This window comes from Capricornis sumatraensis, chromosome 8 (assembly GCF_032405125.1).
Source record: "Capricornis sumatraensis isolate serow.1 chromosome 8, serow.2, whole genome shotgun sequence".
Classification (NCBI taxonomy): Eukaryota; Metazoa; Chordata; class Mammalia; order Artiodactyla; family Bovidae; genus Capricornis; species Capricornis sumatraensis.
This window is the reverse complement of record NC_091076.1, coordinates 2,600,001-2,618,229: the sequence shown is the minus strand read 5'-3', so window position 1 is coordinate 2,618,229 and position 18,229 is coordinate 2,600,001. Positions and strand designations below refer to the sequence as shown.

The following is an 18,229-nucleotide window of genomic DNA, read 5'->3' as shown; positions in this document are numbered from 1 at the left end:
GACCCAGCCCGCGCCCGCGGACCCTGGCGCTCTGGGCCACCTGTCTCGCTTCTGCGGCCCCCTCTCAGGCAGCGCTCCGCCCTCCCCGTGTGCATCAACGTTAACCCCCCACCCAGAGCTCCATCCCCGGAGAGGGGTCGGCGGGTGGCCCGTGTCTCCTCCGCTTTGCCGTGTCCAGGGTCGACAAGGCCGCTTTAGCGCCAGCCCTTGGGTGGAGGGCAGAGGGTCCTGCCATACCTGTGATGGCCAAACTGGCTGGTCGGGGCCTGGCTTCCGACTCGGGCCCTGGAAAGCCTGCACTCGGTCGTGCGGCCTTCCTGGGTGACCGCCCCGCAGGCCCCTGGGGCCCTCCATGTCCCGTTTTGGACCTGACTGTATGATGGGGCCCCTGACTCTGGCGTGTCTCTGGTCCCCTTTCCGGGTGGGTGGAGGATGCCTGTGACCTCCAGGCCCCAGGCTGTCCCAGCCTCGGCTTGAGGTGTGACCAGTGCCCCCCTCCTTCCTTCCAGAAGCCGCCCTGCGCCCACACCATGAAGGAGGAGGCCTTTCTGCGACGACGCTTCTCACTATGTCCACCCTCGTCCACCCCGCAGAAGCTCAGCCGGAACCTGCTCGTGGGTGGAGAGCATGAGCTCGATGTGGGTCCAGGTCAGTGCCCACGGGGGGACTCGGTCACCTGGGGGCCGCGGGAGGGCGGGGGTCGGTGCCCACGGGGGGACCCGGGCACCTGGGGGCCGCAGGAGGGCGGGGGTCCTCCCGGACCGTGTGACCTCAGACATGTCCCTTGCCCTCTCTGTGCTGTCCTGGTCAGGGAGGGAGGGCATCTACCACGTGGGGTTAATGAATAGAAGGCTCGTAGGGCCGGAGAACTCCATGACCTGTGGGGCCAGGTTTCACCAACTTGGCTGTGGAGGTCGAGCAGGGGGCTCCCCAGTCCAGGCCTGGAGGCAGATCCTCGTCCCTGCAGAGGCCGTGTGGTGCGGTGGTCCGGGCAGCCTGACCGCAGCCCCTGCCCTCAGGCTGGGGGACCTCGGTCCAGCGGCAGGGCCTCGGTTTCCTTATCTGTAAAGTGGGGGAATGTTAGGACCTGTGCTAGCTGCAGCGGAGTCCTGGGCCCTGGGTGGGGACGGTTCAGACCCGCTGCTGTCGTGCTTGGAGATAAAGCGCTGGGCACGCAGCACACAGGTCACCTGAGCTTGCCGGCGCTCTCACAGATCCGGGTGTCAACCCCTGCCCCCACCCCAGTGCCCCACATCCGCCCTGCCCCCGGCAGTCTGAGCTGAGCTGTCTCTGCCGCGTCCGTGACCACCATCCCCAGAGAGCCCAGCGCGTCCTTCTGGTGGCCCCGAGGCGGTGGGAGAAGGGCCCCCTCTGGTGCCCAGCCTGGCTTCCTGCAGCCCGCCCACCTTGCTCCCATCACCTGCTTTGGAGCCAAGGATGGGACCCCAGCCCCTCCAGCCCCCGGAAGAAGCGCAGGCCTGGGTGGCAGGTGTGGTGGACAGGGCAAGGAGACGGGCATGGACAGGCAGAGAGAGGAGCCGGTGCCAGCCTCTGACTGTGGGGCGGCCCACTCCCCACTCCCGCAGGGCCCCCGCATCCGCCCAGCCCAGGTGGTAGCACCCACTCTGGGAGGCTGCCCCCTAATGGCCCCAGGCCAGGCCCCCCACGACAGCTCCTGAATCCAGTGCGCCTGGATGGCAGGGCCTCTGGGGCATAGAGGGGGGCCCCCATCAGCAGCCAGCCCTGGGCTGTGGTCAGGGGAGGGGACGCAGGGCCGAGTGCAGGGGCGCATGCTCCTTGGTGACCTCGCTGCCCCAGCGTGCCCGGCTGCAGGATGCCTCACCGCCCCCAGTCTCCACGCTGGCTCTTCTGCAGAGCGCAGCCCTCAGGCCAGGGCTGCGGGGAAGGGGGTCTGCAGACACCGCCCTCTGTGAGCCCTCCCCTCACCTCCCTGTCAGCGTGGTTCTCCCCTGGTCATCGCCACATCCGCTCCCACTCAGGGACCGCGTAATCAGCCACCAGCCGCAGGAAGCAGGCGGGAGTGGCCTCTGAGACCGTCACCCGCTTCTTCCTGCCTGTGAACCTGGGCTTTAGAAACGAGCAGCGGGTGGGGCAGCCACTCCCCCCAGGATCGAGTCCAGGCACCTCAGGCCCCTCTCCCACCGCTTAGTCAACCCAGAGAGGGCACCTGCTGGGAAGGGGCGCAGAGACAGTGTCCACCCACCCCTCTCTGAGTCCAGCACTGGGGGCAGTGGGGCTCCAGCCGGAGGACTGGGCTGTGGGAGGGGGTCAGCTGTAGTCTGGGTGCCCTGGACCTGCATACTGGGGCCTGCCTCGCAGAACCCCGAAGGCCAGGCCACCCTGGCCCGGGACTCTCACCCAGCAGTGACCCCCCTCCCTGAAGTGACTCCTATCCCAGTGGTGACACCCTCTCCCAGCAGTGACCCCCCTTCCTCCCAGCAGTGACACTCCCCTCCCAGTAGTGACACCCCCTCCCAGCAGTACACACCCCTCCCTGCAGTGACACCCCCTGCCAGCAGTGACCCCCCTCCCAGCGGTGACCCCCGTCCCAGCGGTGACACCCCTCCCATTGGTGAACCCCCTCCCTGCAGTGACACCCCCTGTGTGGCTGGCTGGTGGTTATTAGATCTCTGGTTCCACACCCGCCTCCCCGGCTGGCTTCCTGCCCCGCCCAGGCCGCTGGCGCCCGAGGCTCGCCTGCTGTGGGCTGGGCCGCCCTGCCCTGGGCCTCACGCCGGCCGCTCTCTTGCAGGGAAGGACATGGAGCCCCACGGCCCGTCACCGACCCGGGATGAAGGGCCCCCAACCCCAGGCTCTGCCACGAAGGTGCCAACGGTAAGAGCCCGGCTGTGGGGGGGGCCTGAGGCAGGGGGCCTGCCCAGGGGCAACAGGAAGTGCCCGAGGCAGGGGCAGCAGGCGTCCGGCCCAGCTGCCACCCCAGCTCTCTGCTCCGAATCACGGAGGCTCCTGGAGCTGGAGTCACAGCGTGTGAGCTGCCTTCTCCAAGCTGCCTTCTTGGAGTGACACAGGACGGGAGACGGGGCCCAGAGAGGGCTCGGGGACAGAAAGTCATGGCACCAGGGGGCCCGGGCCTGCTGTCATAAGGAACCCGCCCAGGGCTCAGCACTTCCTCCCTCTGGCTTTGCTTGCACCATGCCCGCCCCTCGCACCCTCTCAGGGCCATGCCATGATCTGGAAAAGCACACACATGTGCGCACACACACAGAGAAACACACACACCCAGATATGCCTCCACACACAGATACACATACACATACATACAGATACATATACTATACACACATAAACATACACACACATACACACATAGATATGCCTCCACACACAGATACACACACAGATATGCCTCCACACAGATACAGATACACACACATGCAGATACATATCCCATGCACAGAGAAACACACACACACAGATACACACACATGCAGATACATATCCCATGCACAGATAAACACACACACACAGATACACACACATGCAGATGCATATCCCATGCACAGATACACACACACAGATACACACACATGCAGATGCATATCCCATGCACAGATAAACACACACACACAGATACACACACATGCAGATACATATCCCATGCACAGATAAACATACACACACAAATACACACCCAGATATACATACATGCACAGATACAGATACACACACATGCAGATACATATACTATACACACATAAACATACACACACATACACACATAGATATGCCTCCACACACAGATATACATACATACACAGATACTCACAGATGCACACACATAGAGATACATATACCATGCACAGACAAACATATACACACATATGCACACAGAGATACACATGCACACACAGACACACACAGGTGCACATACGTACAGAGACATATCCCATGCACAAATAAACATACACACACAAATACACAGATATACATACATACACAGATACAGATACACACACATACACATACATATACTATGCACAAATAAACATACACAGATACACACCCAGATATACATACATGCACAGATACAGATACACATACATACAGATACATATCCCACGCACAGAGAAACATACACACACAGATACACAGAGATATGCCTCCACACACACATACACACACACACAGATACGTATACCATGCACAGATAAACATATACACCCATATGCACACAGAGGCACACACAGGCACATAGATGCCTGCGTACACACACATACCAAGACACACACTACACACAGATAAACATATACACACAGACACACGCACACACCCCACAGGCTCTCCAGCCCAGTGCCTCTCGGTGGGACCCAGCTGTACCCCTCCAGGCAGAAGCTCTGATCCAGGGAGGGTGTGGGGGCCTGGGCACAGGTGTGGGGCATGAGACATGCCCTTCCTCCCTGCAGAGGGTCTCAGGTCAAGGGAGCCGTGGCCCCTGCATTGGAGGCCCCAGTTCTGGCTGTGGGGCTGGGGGCACCCAGAGCCAGTTCTCCCCACTGTGGCCACCCATGGGACCCAGTGACTATAGCCTGGCTCCTCTGGGACCCCACGCTCTGCTCTGTCAGGCAAGGGGTTAGTGGTGGCCTCAGGGTCCCCGGTGTCCACCTCCAGTGAGGAAGAAGCCAGGCCTTTCGTGGGTCCCCCCCACAGCCAGCGTCCCCCACCTCAGCCTCTAGGGCTGCCAGCTGCTAGGAGCACAGTGGGAATGCCTGCATTCGTGTGGAATTTGTTTAATTTAAAAACCTGTTTTGATTACAGTGACATACATGTAGCGAAATGCACCATCCTAACCATGTCAGGCATGGCTCAGGGGCCCTAAGCACACCCGCAGGGGGCTGTACTGTCCCCACCATCCCTCCTGAGAACCCTAGCGTCTTAGAAAGCGGACGCCCTGGCCCTGCCCCGCCAGCACTCGCTCCCCGCCCCCCCAGCACTCGCTCCCCGCCCCCCCCCCCCACCGTCTCTGTCACTGTGAATGTGACAACTTTAGGGACCTCATGTGGGTGGAATCCCACAGATTTGTGATTACCTTCTTTGTGTCTGGCTTATTTCACTGAGCATCGTGTCCTCAAGGCTCGTCCAGCTTGTAGCTGTGTCAGAATTCTCTTCCTTTTTACGGCCGAGTAATGTTCCACTCCAATACTCTTGCCTGGAAAATCCCATTGATGGAGGAGCCTGGTGGGCTGCACTCCATGGGGTCGCTAAGAGTCGGACAAGACTGAGCGACTTCCCTTTCACTTTCATGCATTGGAGAAGGAAATGGCAACCCACTCCAGTGTTCTTGCCTGGAGAATCTCAGGGACGGGGGAGCCTGGTGGGCTGCCGTCTGTGGGGTCGCACAGAGTCAGACACGACTGAAGCAACTTAGCAAAGTTCCATCGTGTGGTTGGACTATGTTCTGTTTCTCCAACCATCTGTCAACGGACACAGTTATTAGTTTAGATGCAGGTTTATTTCATAAAAACAGTGAAAACATGCTTACTCCTTCTACAACCCAGTGAAACAATGAGACCCAGTGAAAGCACTTTAGACTCTGTCTGGAGCACTCGCCTCAACTTTCAGATCTCACTCCCTCAGTCAAGACGTCTGGGCATCCTGTCCAGGCAAGGCCTGCAGGTGTGGGGGACACAGTCATGGATAAAATGAAGTCACGTGGAAGCAACCTAGATGCCCATCGGCAGACGAATGGATGAGAAAGCTGTGGTACATATACACAATGGAATATTACTCAGCTATTAAAAAGGATGCATTTGAATCAGTTCTAATGAGGTGGATGAAACTGGAGTCTATTATACAGAGCGAAGTCAGAAAGAAAAACACCAATACAGTATATTAACGCATGTATTTGGAATTTAGAAAGATGGTAACAATGACCCTATATGTGAGCCAGCAAAAGACAGATGTAAAGAACAGACTTTTGGACTCTCTGAGAGAAGTCAAGGCTGGGATGATTTGAGAGAATAGCATTGAAACGTGTATATTCAGTTCAGTTCAGTTCAGTCGCTCAGTCGTGTCTGACTCTCTGCGACCCCATGAATCGCAGTACGCCAGGCCTCCCTGTCCATCACCATATCCCAGAGTTCACTCAGACTCATGTCCATCGAGTCCATGATGCCATCTGGCCATCCCATCCTCGGTCGTCCCTTTCTTCTCCTGCCCCCAATCCCTCCCAGCATCAGAGTCTTTTCCAATGAGTCAACTCTTCGCATAAGGTGGCCAAAGTACTGGAGCTTCAGCTTTAGCATCAGTCCTTCCAAAGAAACCCCAGGGCTGATCTCCTTCAGAATGGACTGGTTGGATTTCCTTGCAGTCCAAGGGACTCTCAAGAGTCTTCTCCAACACCACAGTTCAAAACCATCAATTCTTCGGTGCTCAGCCTTCTTCACAGTCCAACTCTCATATCCATACATGACCACTGGAAAAACCATAGCCTTGTCTAGACAGACCTTAGTCAGCAAAGTAATGTCTCTGCTTTTCAGTATGCTATCTAGGTTGGTCATAACTTTTCTTCCAAGGAGTAAGCGTCTTTTAATTTCATGGCTGCAGTCACCATCTGCAGTGATTTTGGAGCCCCCCAAAATAAAGTCTGACACTGTTTCCACTGTTTCCCCATCTATTTCCCATGAAGTGATGGGACCGGATGCCATGATCTTCGTTTTCTGAATGTTGAGCTTTAAGCCAACTTTTTCCCTCTCCTCTTTCACTTTCATCAAGAGGCTTTTTAGCTCCTCTTCACTTTCTGCCATCAGGGTGGTGTCATCTGCATATCTGAGTTATTGATATTTCTCCCGGCAATCTTGATTCCAGCTTGTGTTTCATCCAGTCCAGTGTTTCTCATGATGTACTCTGCATAGAAGTTAAATAAGCAGGGTGACAATATACAGCCTTGACGAACTCCTTTCCCTATTTGGAACCAGTCTGTTGTTCCATGTCTAGTATATTACCATATGTGAAATAGATCACCAGTCCAGGTTCGATGCCTGAGACAGGGCGCTCAGGGCTGGTGCACTGGGATGACCCTGAGGGATGGGATGGGGAGAGAGGTGGGAGGGGGGTTTAGGATGGGGACACATGTACACCTGTGGCTGATTCATGTCAATGTATGGCAAAAACCACCACAATATTGTGAAGTAATTAGCCTCCAATTAAAATAAATAAATAAATAAAATTTTTAAAAAATAAAATCACCCCCCCCAAAAAAGAAACGAAGTCCCCCTCTCCCGGAGCTTACATTCCAGAAGGAAGATAGGCTTCAGACAAAACAAGTGAGTCAGGACATGTCTGAGGCCATGGGAGGAAGGAAGGGACAGCTCTGGATGCCCCAGGTCCTTAAGAGAGACTTGGGGCTGCTATAAAGGGGGCAGTTCTGGGAAAGACACAAACTCTAATAGACACATGATAATAAACAGAACATCTGTTGTTGTCCAGTCGCTCAGTCCATTTTTAATATGGACACATATTTAATATATTAATATTAGGTATTATGTTCTCTATAAGCTGAATATAATATATAATATTTAATAGCATATTAAATGCTTAATGTGTAGGTCTTTATGTACATATACACATGTGCATGGGTGTGTGCACAGTTATTCAGTCGTGTCCAGCTCTGCGCCCCCATGGACTGTAGCCCACCAGGCTCCCCTGTCCATGTGATTCCCCAGGCAGGAATACTGGGGTGGGCTGCCATTTCCTCCTCGGGGGTGGGGGGTGTGGGCGGTCTTTCCAACTCAGAGATCAGACCCATGTCTCCTGCATTGGCGGGCAGATTCTTTACCACTGCACCACCTGGGAAGCCCATATCTACACACACACACACCCACACACATAACATATATATCATATGAAAAATAATTGTAACACAGAGTGGAGCCACATGTAACCTTGCTCTGTATTTTCCGAGTCTCCTGTAAATGTGTTACCATACTTTTATTGTGTAGTGTTAGTCGCTCAGTCGTGTCCGCCTCTTTGCGACCCCATGGACCATAGCCCGCCAGGCTCCTCAGTCCATGAGATTAACCAGGCGGGAACACTGGAGTGGGTTGCCATTTCCTTCTCCAGGGGATCTTCCCGACCCAGGGCTTGAACCTGCCTCTCCTGCATTGCAGGCAGACTCTTTACTGTCTGAGCCTCAAGCCCTAGATACTTCATAATTTTTTAAAAAACTAAAAATAAATATATATCACGTGGTTTTCCAGGATATAAATTCAAATGACATGAAGTCAACCGTTTTGAGTGAATAATTCAGTGGCATTTCTCGCGTCCACACTGTGGTGCAGCCACCACCTCTGTCGAGCTCAGAAACGGTTCTGTCACCCCAGAGTGACTGTACGAGCGGTCACTCGCGTCCCCTCCGCCACCCACAGCCCCCACAGCCTCCAATCCGCTTTCCGTGTGTACGGATTTGCCTGTGCTGGACACGGCGTGTCAGCGGGGCCATGCATGCCACGTGCGGGGCTTTGTGACGAGCTGCTCCACCAAGCCCCGTCCAGGCTGTGGCGGGTGTCAGGGCTGAGCCATGGTCCACGGGCTGGATGGAGCCGGGCGGTTGGTTGTCCGCTCGTCAACGGGGCACACCTGGGCCATCTCCACTTGTCAGCTGCGGGGAGCAGAGCTCCCGAGAACACGCGCGTGCAGGTGTCTGAGTCCTTGCTTTCACTTCTTTGAGTTTGTACCTCAGAGTGGGATGGCCAGATGGCAGTTCTGTGGCAAGATGGCTTTCTAGAAGATTCTGTATTTGGCCTCTTGGAGAAAGCGCCGAGCGGTCTTCCTCAGTGGCCGCCTCGCGTTACAATCCCGCCGGCGGGGAGGTGGGTGCCCACGTCTCACACTCGCACCAATGCGGGCGGCTTCGGTTCTTTCTGGAGCCGTCCCCATGGCCGTGCCCGTGGGTGTGAAGCGACGTCTCACATGGCCGGGTGGGCACCTCGCTGAGGACCGAGGGGGACGGGCGTTTCCTCACTGTCGGCCACCGTCCGAGCACCTTCTCTCCAAGTCCTCCGTCCATCTTTGCATCCGGCTCTTGTCTTTCCCAGGTGGCGCTCGGGGTCAAGAACCCGCCTGCCAGTGCAGGAGACACCAGAGCCGTGGGTTCGATCCCTGGGTGGGGGAGATCTCCTGGAGGAGGAAATGGCGACCGCTCCGGGATTCTTGCGTGGAGAATCCCACGGGCAGAAGAGCCTGGCGGGCTACAGTCCACGGGGTCACGAGCAACTGAGCACACACGCACTCAGTTCAGCTCAGTCGCTCAGCCGTGTCCAGTTCTTTGTGACCTCGTGGACTGCAGCACACCAGGCCGCCCTGTCCATCACCAACTCCCAGAGTTTACTCAAACTCACGTCCACTGAGTCAGTGATTCCATCCAACCATCTCACCCTCTGTCGTCCCCTTCTCCCGCCTTCAGTCTTTCCCAGCACCAGGGTCTTTTCCAGTGAGTCAGTCTTCGCATCCGGAGAAGGAAATGGCAGTCCACTCCGGTGTTCTTGTCTGGAGAATCCCAGGGACGGGGGAGCCTGGTGGGCTGCCGTCTATGGGGTCTCACAGGGTCAGACACGACTGAAATGACTTAGCAGCAGCAGTTCTTCACATTAGGTGGCCAGAGGATTGGCGTTTCAGCTTCAACATCAGTCCCTCCAACTGTGTTGAGTTAGTAAGAGCTCTTCCTATATCTGGACACTAGAGCTTTGTTAGATACACGATTGCAGATGCTTCATGCCGTCCTGTAGGTCACTCTCAAGCACTTTTTTAGAGTTTTCCATGGCCACACTTTAGTGGTCAGACCCCCACGTTCATGGTTCTGAGCAGAGTCTCTCACCCCTGAGGGTGCCAGTCATTGCCCTGTTGTGGCTACACCGGCTACAGCCTCAGGAGCCAGCAGACGGGCCTGGCAGGGTCCCCAGCCTGGCCCTTAGGATGGAGGAGTGGAGGGCACTGCCCCAGCCCAGGGCTGCCGTGACCTGGCCCAGTGGCCTCGCAGGGCCCAGAAGCAGAGGGTGCGGGGCACGGACACCCCACCCCGTCCACTCCTCCCAGCCCCACGGCCCCCACGCTGTCCCCCTCTCTTCCTCCGTCGCCCCAAACAAGCTCCTTCCAGCTGCATCTTGTGGAAAGCGGGTGGCAGGAAAGGGGCAGAGGAGGGTGTGCTCGTGCATGGCTGCGTTCGCCCGACGTGCTCCGCAGGCTCCCAGCCCCTGGTGCCGGGGGTGCTGGGCGGAAGCCGTCCACAGGGGAGCTCCTGGCGGGTCACCGAAACGTCTGTGCGGCCGGGACGGCAGAAGCTGGGCTGGCCGGGGTGGGTGGGGTGTCTGGGGTCTGATGACAGCAGGGTGGTCCGGGCCGTCTGCCTCCTGGCGAGGCGGCTCAGCGAGGCCTGAGGAAGGAGCAGGGAAGAGCATTTGGGCGGGGGGAACAGCATGTGCTCAGGAAACTGGGGCTCTGGGCACGAGAGCCTCAGCATCCCCGGAGCTGGAGCGTCAGCCCGGCCCCCAGAGCCTGCCACCGCCACTCCTGCCTCAGCCCAGAGCTTTCTTCTGGGGCAGCGTCCCCCAGGCGCCCTGACCATGCCCCTGGCTTCCCGGGCTCTCGAATGTCCTGACTGGTCTCAGAGAGTGCGCGCAGAGTGACGATGCCTGGGTCCAGCCCCCTTCAGACCTGTGTGACTGCGGGCGGGTTCTGAGCCTCTCTGCGCCGCAGGGCATGGCTGGGAGCGTGGGCAGAGCTGCCGTGATTCACACGCACACCCGTCTCCAGCGCGGCTCTCACCCCTCCTTCCCTCCGTCCTAAACGCCGCACCAGAGGCCCTGCCCGGCACGCAGTGCTGTGGGTACAGCTGGCACACTGGACAGCTCTGGTCAGAGTCCCGCCATCGGCTCTGCAGCCTCGGTGGGCACCGAGATGCCCAGTGACGATGGGGGTGGAGGAGGGCATGGCAGCCCGCTCCAGGATTCCTGCCTGGAGAATCCCACGGACAGAGGAGCCTGGCGGGTAACAGGCCACGGGGTCGCGCAGAGTCACACACGACTGAGGCGACTTAGCACACAGCGCGGCCAGGCCCGCCCCCCTGGTGGGTGGCGAGAACTAGGTGAGCGAGGGCGGCCGCGACCTCAGAGGATGGGGCAGCCAGGGGGTCCATGCCCCTCACCTTGTGCGGGGAGAGAGCCAGGGCTGGCCAGCCTCCGGGCCCCACTCCCTGGCTTGGCGGCTCAGGGTGGGGGCACGCAGCTCAGCGGACAGCACAGGGCAGGGGAGCAGAGAGGGGGCGTCTCCGGCTCGGCAGCCACAGGACCCTGTCCCCTGGGCCTGACGCAGTCCCTGGATTGCACGCAGCCACGGACGGCGCGGAAAGAATGGGCACGGCCGGCGCCAGGAGAGCCTCCCTGGTGGATGCAGAAATCTAGGCTGCGTGATTTTCACATCTCACCTTGATTTTTTTTTTCTTTCCCCCAATCCCTTAAAAATGTGAAGCCCGGGACGTCCCTGGTGGTCCAGTGGTTAGGACTGCACACTTTCACTGCAGGTGTCCCGGGTTCAATCCCTGGTTGGGAACTAAGATCCCGCAAGTGCTGCCCCCAAAAAGCGGTAACAGCCACCCTGGGCTCTCAGGCCTTATAGAAGCAGGCAGGGGCCCACAGCCTTTAGCCCTGACGTTTTCTCCCCGTGCCCCAGCTCCGGCCTCAGTTTCCCCGTCTGTAAAAGGACTGAGGGCCTGTCACTATCGCGGCTGTAGACGCAGCTCCGCCCTCCCCCCGCCCCGCCCCCTTGGACAGCTGGAGGGGGCCTGGATGTTGCCCCCCGACTGGCAGCTGCTGTCAGAGACGGGTCCCCCTGCACACACACGAGCCCTCCTTGCCCAGAGGCTGGGCGCACGACGGTAGCTGAGACGGGCCTCCTGCGCACCACGGGGAGGGTCACTGCCGTTTGCCCAGTGTTGGCCGCTGGGGAAGGGGCCACCTCGAACACCCACCATGGTGGCTGCCCCCCAGCTCCTGTTCACAGGTTCGCCTCACTGGCCTGTTCCCTCCATCTACCCCGGGCTGGGGGTGGGGGCGGGAGGAGCACCGGGCTCCCACCTCCTGCTTCCTGCACCCCCAGCGGTCCCCCTCCTGGACTGCACGCACCCAACCTGAGTCTCTCCTGCAGGCTGAATATAGGCTGTGCAACGGGTCCGACCGGGAGTGTGTGTCCCCGACAGCCAAGGTCAGCAAGAAGGAAGCTCTCAAGGTGGGCCTGGGCCCGGGGAGGGGCGCGGGCCTCATTTGCTGGATGAAGGGGCGCCTGGGCCAGTGCGGCCAGCCCCCACCTCCAGCCTGCCGAGGGGAGGGGGGCAGAACGCACCCCAGCCCCCCCCCACACCCCCGCTTCCTGTCCTCTCCTGGGACCCGTCCTTGCCCCCCAGCTCGACGCCCATGGGTGGGAGCCCCGGGGAAGGGCCAGCCCGGGGCCTTCTCCCCTGACCCCTGTGGTGCCCCGGGCCCAGGCGCAGAAGGAGAGCTACCGCCAGGAGAAGAAGCGTGCCACCAGGCAGCTGCTCAGCGCCCTGACGGACCCCAGCGTGGTCATCATGGCGGACAGCCTGAAGGTGCGCGCGGGCCCCCGCCTCCGCCCCGGCTGCAGTGGGGGGCCGCCCCCAGGGACGGCGCAGAGTCACCAGCCCCTCGGGAGACGGCTGGGCGTGGGGGCCGCTGCAGGCTGTAGCCACGTCCTGGGGCGTCCCTGACCAAGGATCGCAAGCGGGTGGCTTATAGTAACCAAAACGGACCCCCAGGTGCAGAGGCGGAAGCCCCGAGTCAGGGTCCTGGCGGGACAGGCTCCTTCCCGAGGCTCTGAAGGAGGGCTCTTCCTGCGTCTCCCCGCCTCTGGGCGCCCCGGGCGCCCCCGGACTTGTGGCTCCTCCCCCCAGCCTCTGCCTCTGCGGTCACCTGGCCTCCTGGGTCTCCGTGTCCTGTTCTCCTGTTACAAGGACACGGTCGTTGGACCAGGGCCCCTGCTCCAGGAGCACCTCATCTTCACTCGATCACATCTACAGAAACCCTATTTCTGTTTAAGGTGGGACGTCCCTGACTGGCGGGGGGCCCAGAGTCTGGTGGAGTCCCCTGCTGTTGGGACACAGGAAGGAGGCGAAGCGCTGGCTTCTGGGGACAGGCCTGGGCTGTGGTCAGAGGCCTGTGTTCAGACCTCATGAGGCCACGAGCAACTCCCTCAGCCCCAAGCCTGTCTCCCCCTGCATAGAGTGGGGATAAAGCTGTGGAGTCCCTGGGGCTCCCGCGAGGGGCAGAGCAGAGAGCAGACTTGGGAGCCTGGGCATCTGCAGAGCTCTGGGCCTTTGTGGGCTCTTTTTTCTTTTTGCTCTACAAAATTATGGATAAAAAATTAGGTGCAAAAGTGAATATTAATTTAGAATGAGAAAAGAAATGATCACAAATTTCAAAATCACAAGGCTGATAATTAGTCACTGCTTATTGCCAGTTCCTCTCTGGACTGGGGCAGGGCGTTGAACTTGAGGTTGAACTTGAACTTGAGCTCCATGAACTTCAGTAAATCTGGCTGCAGCATCTTTCTTTGGATTCACCATCTTTTAGAGCTCCTGTTAAAAACTAAAAGAGAACCCTGCCCGGAGCCTGGGGCCCCGTCCATCAACCCCTCCCCTAGCAGTTCAGATGCCCCTGGGGTCCCCGCCAGCATTGATGGCAGCCCCCTTCCCTCCAGATCCGAGGGACCCTGAAGAGCTGGACCAAACTGTGGTGCGTGCTGAAGCCGGGAGTGCTGCTGATTTACAAGACGCCCAAGGTGGGCCAGTGGGTGGGCACAGTCCTGCTGCACTGCTGTGAGCTCATCGAGAGACCCTCCAAGAAGGACGGCTTCTGCTTCAAGCTCTTCCACCCGCTGGACCAGTCCGTCTGGGCCGTGAAGGTACCACAGTGCGAACCCCAGGGCTCAGGAGGGCCAGGCGAGGAGAGAGCCCCACGGGGCGAGGTGGGAGGGGCGGGGGGAGTGCGCTAGACGGGAGGAGAGCATGGCCAGGCAGTCAGGAGCCTCCTGCTGGGGCCCCAGGAGCAGGGGGTCCAGAACTGGGCTGACAGTTCCAAGGGTGAGTCACTCAGTGGCCGGGGGATCTGATGTGGTCAGTGGCCTTCCATGTGGAACACATGTTGGGGTGGGGGGTGCTCAGGACCTGGGGGCCTGATGGGTTCAGATCACACATCGAGCCCTGTCCAGAGTCTGGGGAACGGGGCCATGTAAGGGCAGCTGCTCCAGGCCCAGACCTCCCCCTTTGGAACCTGGGGGCGGCCCAGCCCACGACCAGAGCGGGTCAGGTTGCCAGATGAAATCCAGAATGCCTGGGTGCATTCGGATTTCAGAGGGAGATCAAAAAGGGGTTTTTTAGTATGTTGTTGTTCAGTTGCTAAGTCGTGTCCGACTTTGCAACCCCATTGACTGCAGCCCACCAGGCTCCCGTGTCCTTCACTATCTCCCCAAGTTCACTCAAACTCAACGTCCATTGAGTCAGTGATGCCGTCTAACCATTTCATCTTCTGCCGCCCTCTTCTTTTGCCTCCAATCTTTCCCTGCGTCAGGGACTTTCCCAGTGAGTCTGCTCTTTTTTTAGTAAAAGTATGTCCCAAATAGTGTATGGGATATATTTAAACTGTGTATATGTAATTTTTCTGAGATTCAAATTTAACCGAGCATCCTGGATTTGCATTTGCTGATTCTGGCCACCTAAATGGGGGCTCAGAGAGAAAAACTGAGGGTGGGGCCTCCAGCTGAGAAGGGGGTCAGGGAGCATCCACTCACCGCTCTTGCTACCTGCTGTGTCTACGTGGCCTGACCCCATCTGGGGGTCCCGAGGCCCCAGAAGCATCTGTGCATGTGTGAGCGTGGGTCCCCATGACCGCCTGACCTGTGCTTCCCCCCACCCCTGCACGATCCCTCAGGCGACACCGCCTCTCTGCCTCTCCAGGGCCCCAAAGGCGAGAGCGTGGGCTCCATCACGCAGCCCCTGCCCAGCAGCTACCTGATCTTCAGGGCCGCCTCCGAGTCTGACGGTGAGTCCCATCCACCCTGCCAGTCTCCACGGTGACCCCACATGAAGCACCCCCGCCCCTTGGTGGAAGGATCGGCCAGGTTCAGGGGACCCTGGTTCAGACCCTCCTGACGCCATCCAAGGGGGCAGCCTGGCGTCAGGGGACAAGTCCACCAATTACCTGCTCCTTCTCTGAGCCTCAGTCTCCCCCATGGGCAAAAGGGTGAGCAGTAACACCCTCCCCTTAGCTGCTGTGAGAATCCGATGACCTTATTTAACAGATAACAACGGCTGAGTGCCAGGCACCATTGAATCACCAGGTGCTGCTTTTACCAACCATCTGGGGAGACCAGGGGAGACAGGCTGGCTGAACTGCGTGCGAGGGATGCGCCTTCCTGAACCCGCGCGTGCTTGGGGCGCCCTCTCGCGGCCGCCCTGAGTAAACGCCGCTGCCTGCCGCCCCGGGGAGCCGGCGCAGGGCTCCCTCCAGTGGTCCTGGGCGGGCGAGGCGCTGCCCAAGGCAGCCTGGCCCGACCACGGGACTCTGGGCCTCCCGGCTGCCCCCTGGTGGCCAGACGCCGCGTCGACACTCCTGAGTCGCTTGAATGCCACCCTCTGTCCCCAGCCCCCCACTCGGTGCCACGCCCCTCCTGGGCCCTGGGATGGACAGGGCGGCCTGGGCTCCCATGGAGCCTGCTATCTGCTGGGGGAGGCAAGCAGAGACCCTTCAGACAAGGCCAGCTGGGCTGAGGCGTGAGCCGAGTTCCTGATGGGGTTGGGGGCCATGGTCAGGGAGGAGGGCGGTCCACAGGCCCTGGGGGTATCAGGGTGGGCTTCCTGGAGGAGGAGAGTTAGGGAAGGAAACTTTCTGCCTCCAGGAGGGTCATACTTTAAAGGCTCGGAGAAGTAAAGAAATGAGTTCAAAGTGCTTGAACCCCAGGTCTAACGTGCTGGCAGCCTCCACCAGGAAGGCAGCAGGAGCCTGGGGACAAGGGCTGGGTTTGGCGGCGGCTGGCTCCACCCACCACCGCTCTGCCCTTCAGGTCGGCCCTCCTCCCCATCTCCCAGGGCTCTTCCAACACCAGGAGCTGCCTGCTCCACCTTGGTTCAGCAGGCCCCTCCCCAGCCTGCCACCCACCCTCCTGCCCTGCGCTCCAGGCCAGCCAAAGCCCGCAGCCGCAGAGTCCGGGCCCTGCTCCGACCTGTGGGGGCAGTTTCCATCCGGGCGAGCCCTGGCCCTGACTCCATAGGTGGGAACTTGCAGGGCCTCTGGGTACAGAGGGCGTCTCAGGTGGCAGTAGTGGTAAAAAACCCACCTGCCAGTGCAGGAGACACCAGAGATGCGTCTCTGGGTCAGGAAGATCCCCTGGAGAAGGGCATGGCAACCCCCTCCAGTATTCTTGCCTGGAGAACCCCATGGACAGAGGATCCAGGTGGTCTACAGGCCATGGGGTCACCAAGAGTCAGATATGACTGAAGCGACCTAGCACACGGGGTCCTGCTTAGTGTGTGACCTTGAGGCGGTCACTCACCCATCCTGGCCTCAGTCCTTTGTAATACAGGCAAATAACCATGTGCTAGGAGTAGGGGGTCCTGTGGGGGCGCTTTGTTGAGGAAGGGCAGGGTGGGGTGGGCAGCGGGGCAGGAGGCTCGCCCGGGTGCCCTGGGCACCTCCTGAGCTGGGGGCCGCTCATCCCACCCTTGCCTGCAGGCCGCTGCTGGCTGGACGCCCTGGAGCTGGCACTGCGGTGCTCCAGTCTCCTGCGACTCAGCGCCTGCAAGCAGGGCCGCGACGGGGAGCCCGGGTCCTCGCCAGACGGGTCGCCCTCCTCGCTCTGCGGGCTGCCTGCCTCGGGCGCCGTCCATGACCAGGACCTGTTCCCGTGAGCAGGGGCGCGGGGGGCAGGGGCCAGCCCCTCCCAGGAGCCTGGGTCTCCTGCCTACTGGGGACTCCTGGCAGCAGCGTGCGGGGTCTCCTCGTACGTGGGGAGGGGGTGGGGAGCAAACGCCATAGAGGTCTGGCCGCCCACACCGCGGCCCAAAAGGCAGGCCTCCTCCACTCCAGGTGGACCCTGGAGCCTCAGTGTGCTCATCTGTGAACTGGGACTAATAGTCCGATGCCCATTGCTCAGGCTTTTAAACACAGGGATGAGGGTGAGGCGCCCGGCAGGGAGGGGCGCCCCTGGGGGGGGGTGCCTGGCCTCACCACGACCAGCTGCCCATGGACCCCATCCACCTTCCAGACTGAACGGGTCCTCCCTGGAGAATGATGCTTTCTCGGACAAGTCGGAGAGGGAGAACGCCGAGGAGTCGGATAACGAGACCCACGACCACAGCCGGAAGACTGAGAGCGGGAGCGACCAGTCCGAGGCCCCGGCGGGCCCCGGGCGCAGAGGGACCACCTACGTGGTGCAGGACCACGAGGAGCTGGGGGAGGTGAGAGCTGCCCCGCCCCGGAGCCCCCACCCCTGGAGCCGTGGAGGCAACGCCTGGCCATCACCTCAGGGAGAGCTCGCCAGCTCTGCAGCACCCAGAGGGCCCGGGACTGGGTGGGCCAGGGTGGCAGGACTCAGGGCGAGCCCTGGGAGGGATGCGAAGGGCCCACTTGTTGGAAAAGACCCTGATGCCGGGAAGAGTTGAGGGCGGGAGGAGGAGGGGCGGATCGCGATGCAGGGCAGGCTGCAGGCGCCCCCGTGCCGCTGACCCCAGGGGGTCAGGTCCAGCTACGTACACCCCAGGCCCAAGACCTTGGATCCATAGGTCCTGGGGGTCCACAGGGAGGGGAGAGGGGCTTGGCATCTCCCAGGGGCTTCGGTTTCCCAAGTGTGAGTGTCCCAGCCCTGTCTGGGATCACCCGTCCCACCAGCCAGCTGTCCCCAGACCCTTTCTGAGATCGTTCTGCCCACCTGAGGGCCTGTGGTGGGCGTGTTCTGGGAGACGGAGCCCCCCACCTGGTCCCCAGCTTCCCTGTCCACCATGCCCCCCACCCCCTGCGCAGACGAAGCCCACAGCCCCAGGGCTAGGTCTCTCCCTGGCAAGTGTTTGGAGCTACGGGGAGGGTGAGACGTCTCAGGGAAGAGAGGGGGTCCCCGTGTGGTCCTGGGGGAGTGAAGGCCCTCCTGAAGGGGCTGCTGGCCCGAAGCACCGCTGTCCTGTCCCCAGGTGGAG

General features: G+C 60.0%; 1 protein-coding gene across 3 annotated transcripts in view; it reads left to right on the top strand.

Moving 5' to 3' along the window:
- OSBPL5 (oxysterol binding protein like 5) overlaps positions 1-18,229 on the top strand; it is a 72,266-nt gene that overhangs the window by 33,377 nt on the left and 20,660 nt on the right. For 2 of the 3 annotated variants that reach the window (XM_068976640.1, XM_068976637.1), the window contains exons 2-9: positions 510-648; positions 2,774-2,856; positions 12,178-12,258; positions 12,515-12,616; positions 13,744-13,947; positions 14,999-15,083; positions 16,773-16,944; positions 17,305-17,497. In XM_068976640.1, coding sequence (XP_068832741.1) covers positions 531-648; positions 2,774-2,856; positions 12,178-12,258; positions 12,515-12,616; positions 13,744-13,947; positions 14,999-15,083; positions 16,773-16,944; positions 17,305-17,497 — 1,038 coding nt within the window. In that variant the 5' untranslated portion in view covers positions 510-530. The remainder of the gene's footprint in view (positions 1-509; positions 649-2,773; positions 2,857-12,177; positions 12,259-12,514; positions 12,617-13,743; positions 13,948-14,998; positions 15,084-16,772; positions 16,945-17,304; positions 17,498-18,229) is intronic. The other variant, XM_068976638.1, reaches the window with a different exon arrangement.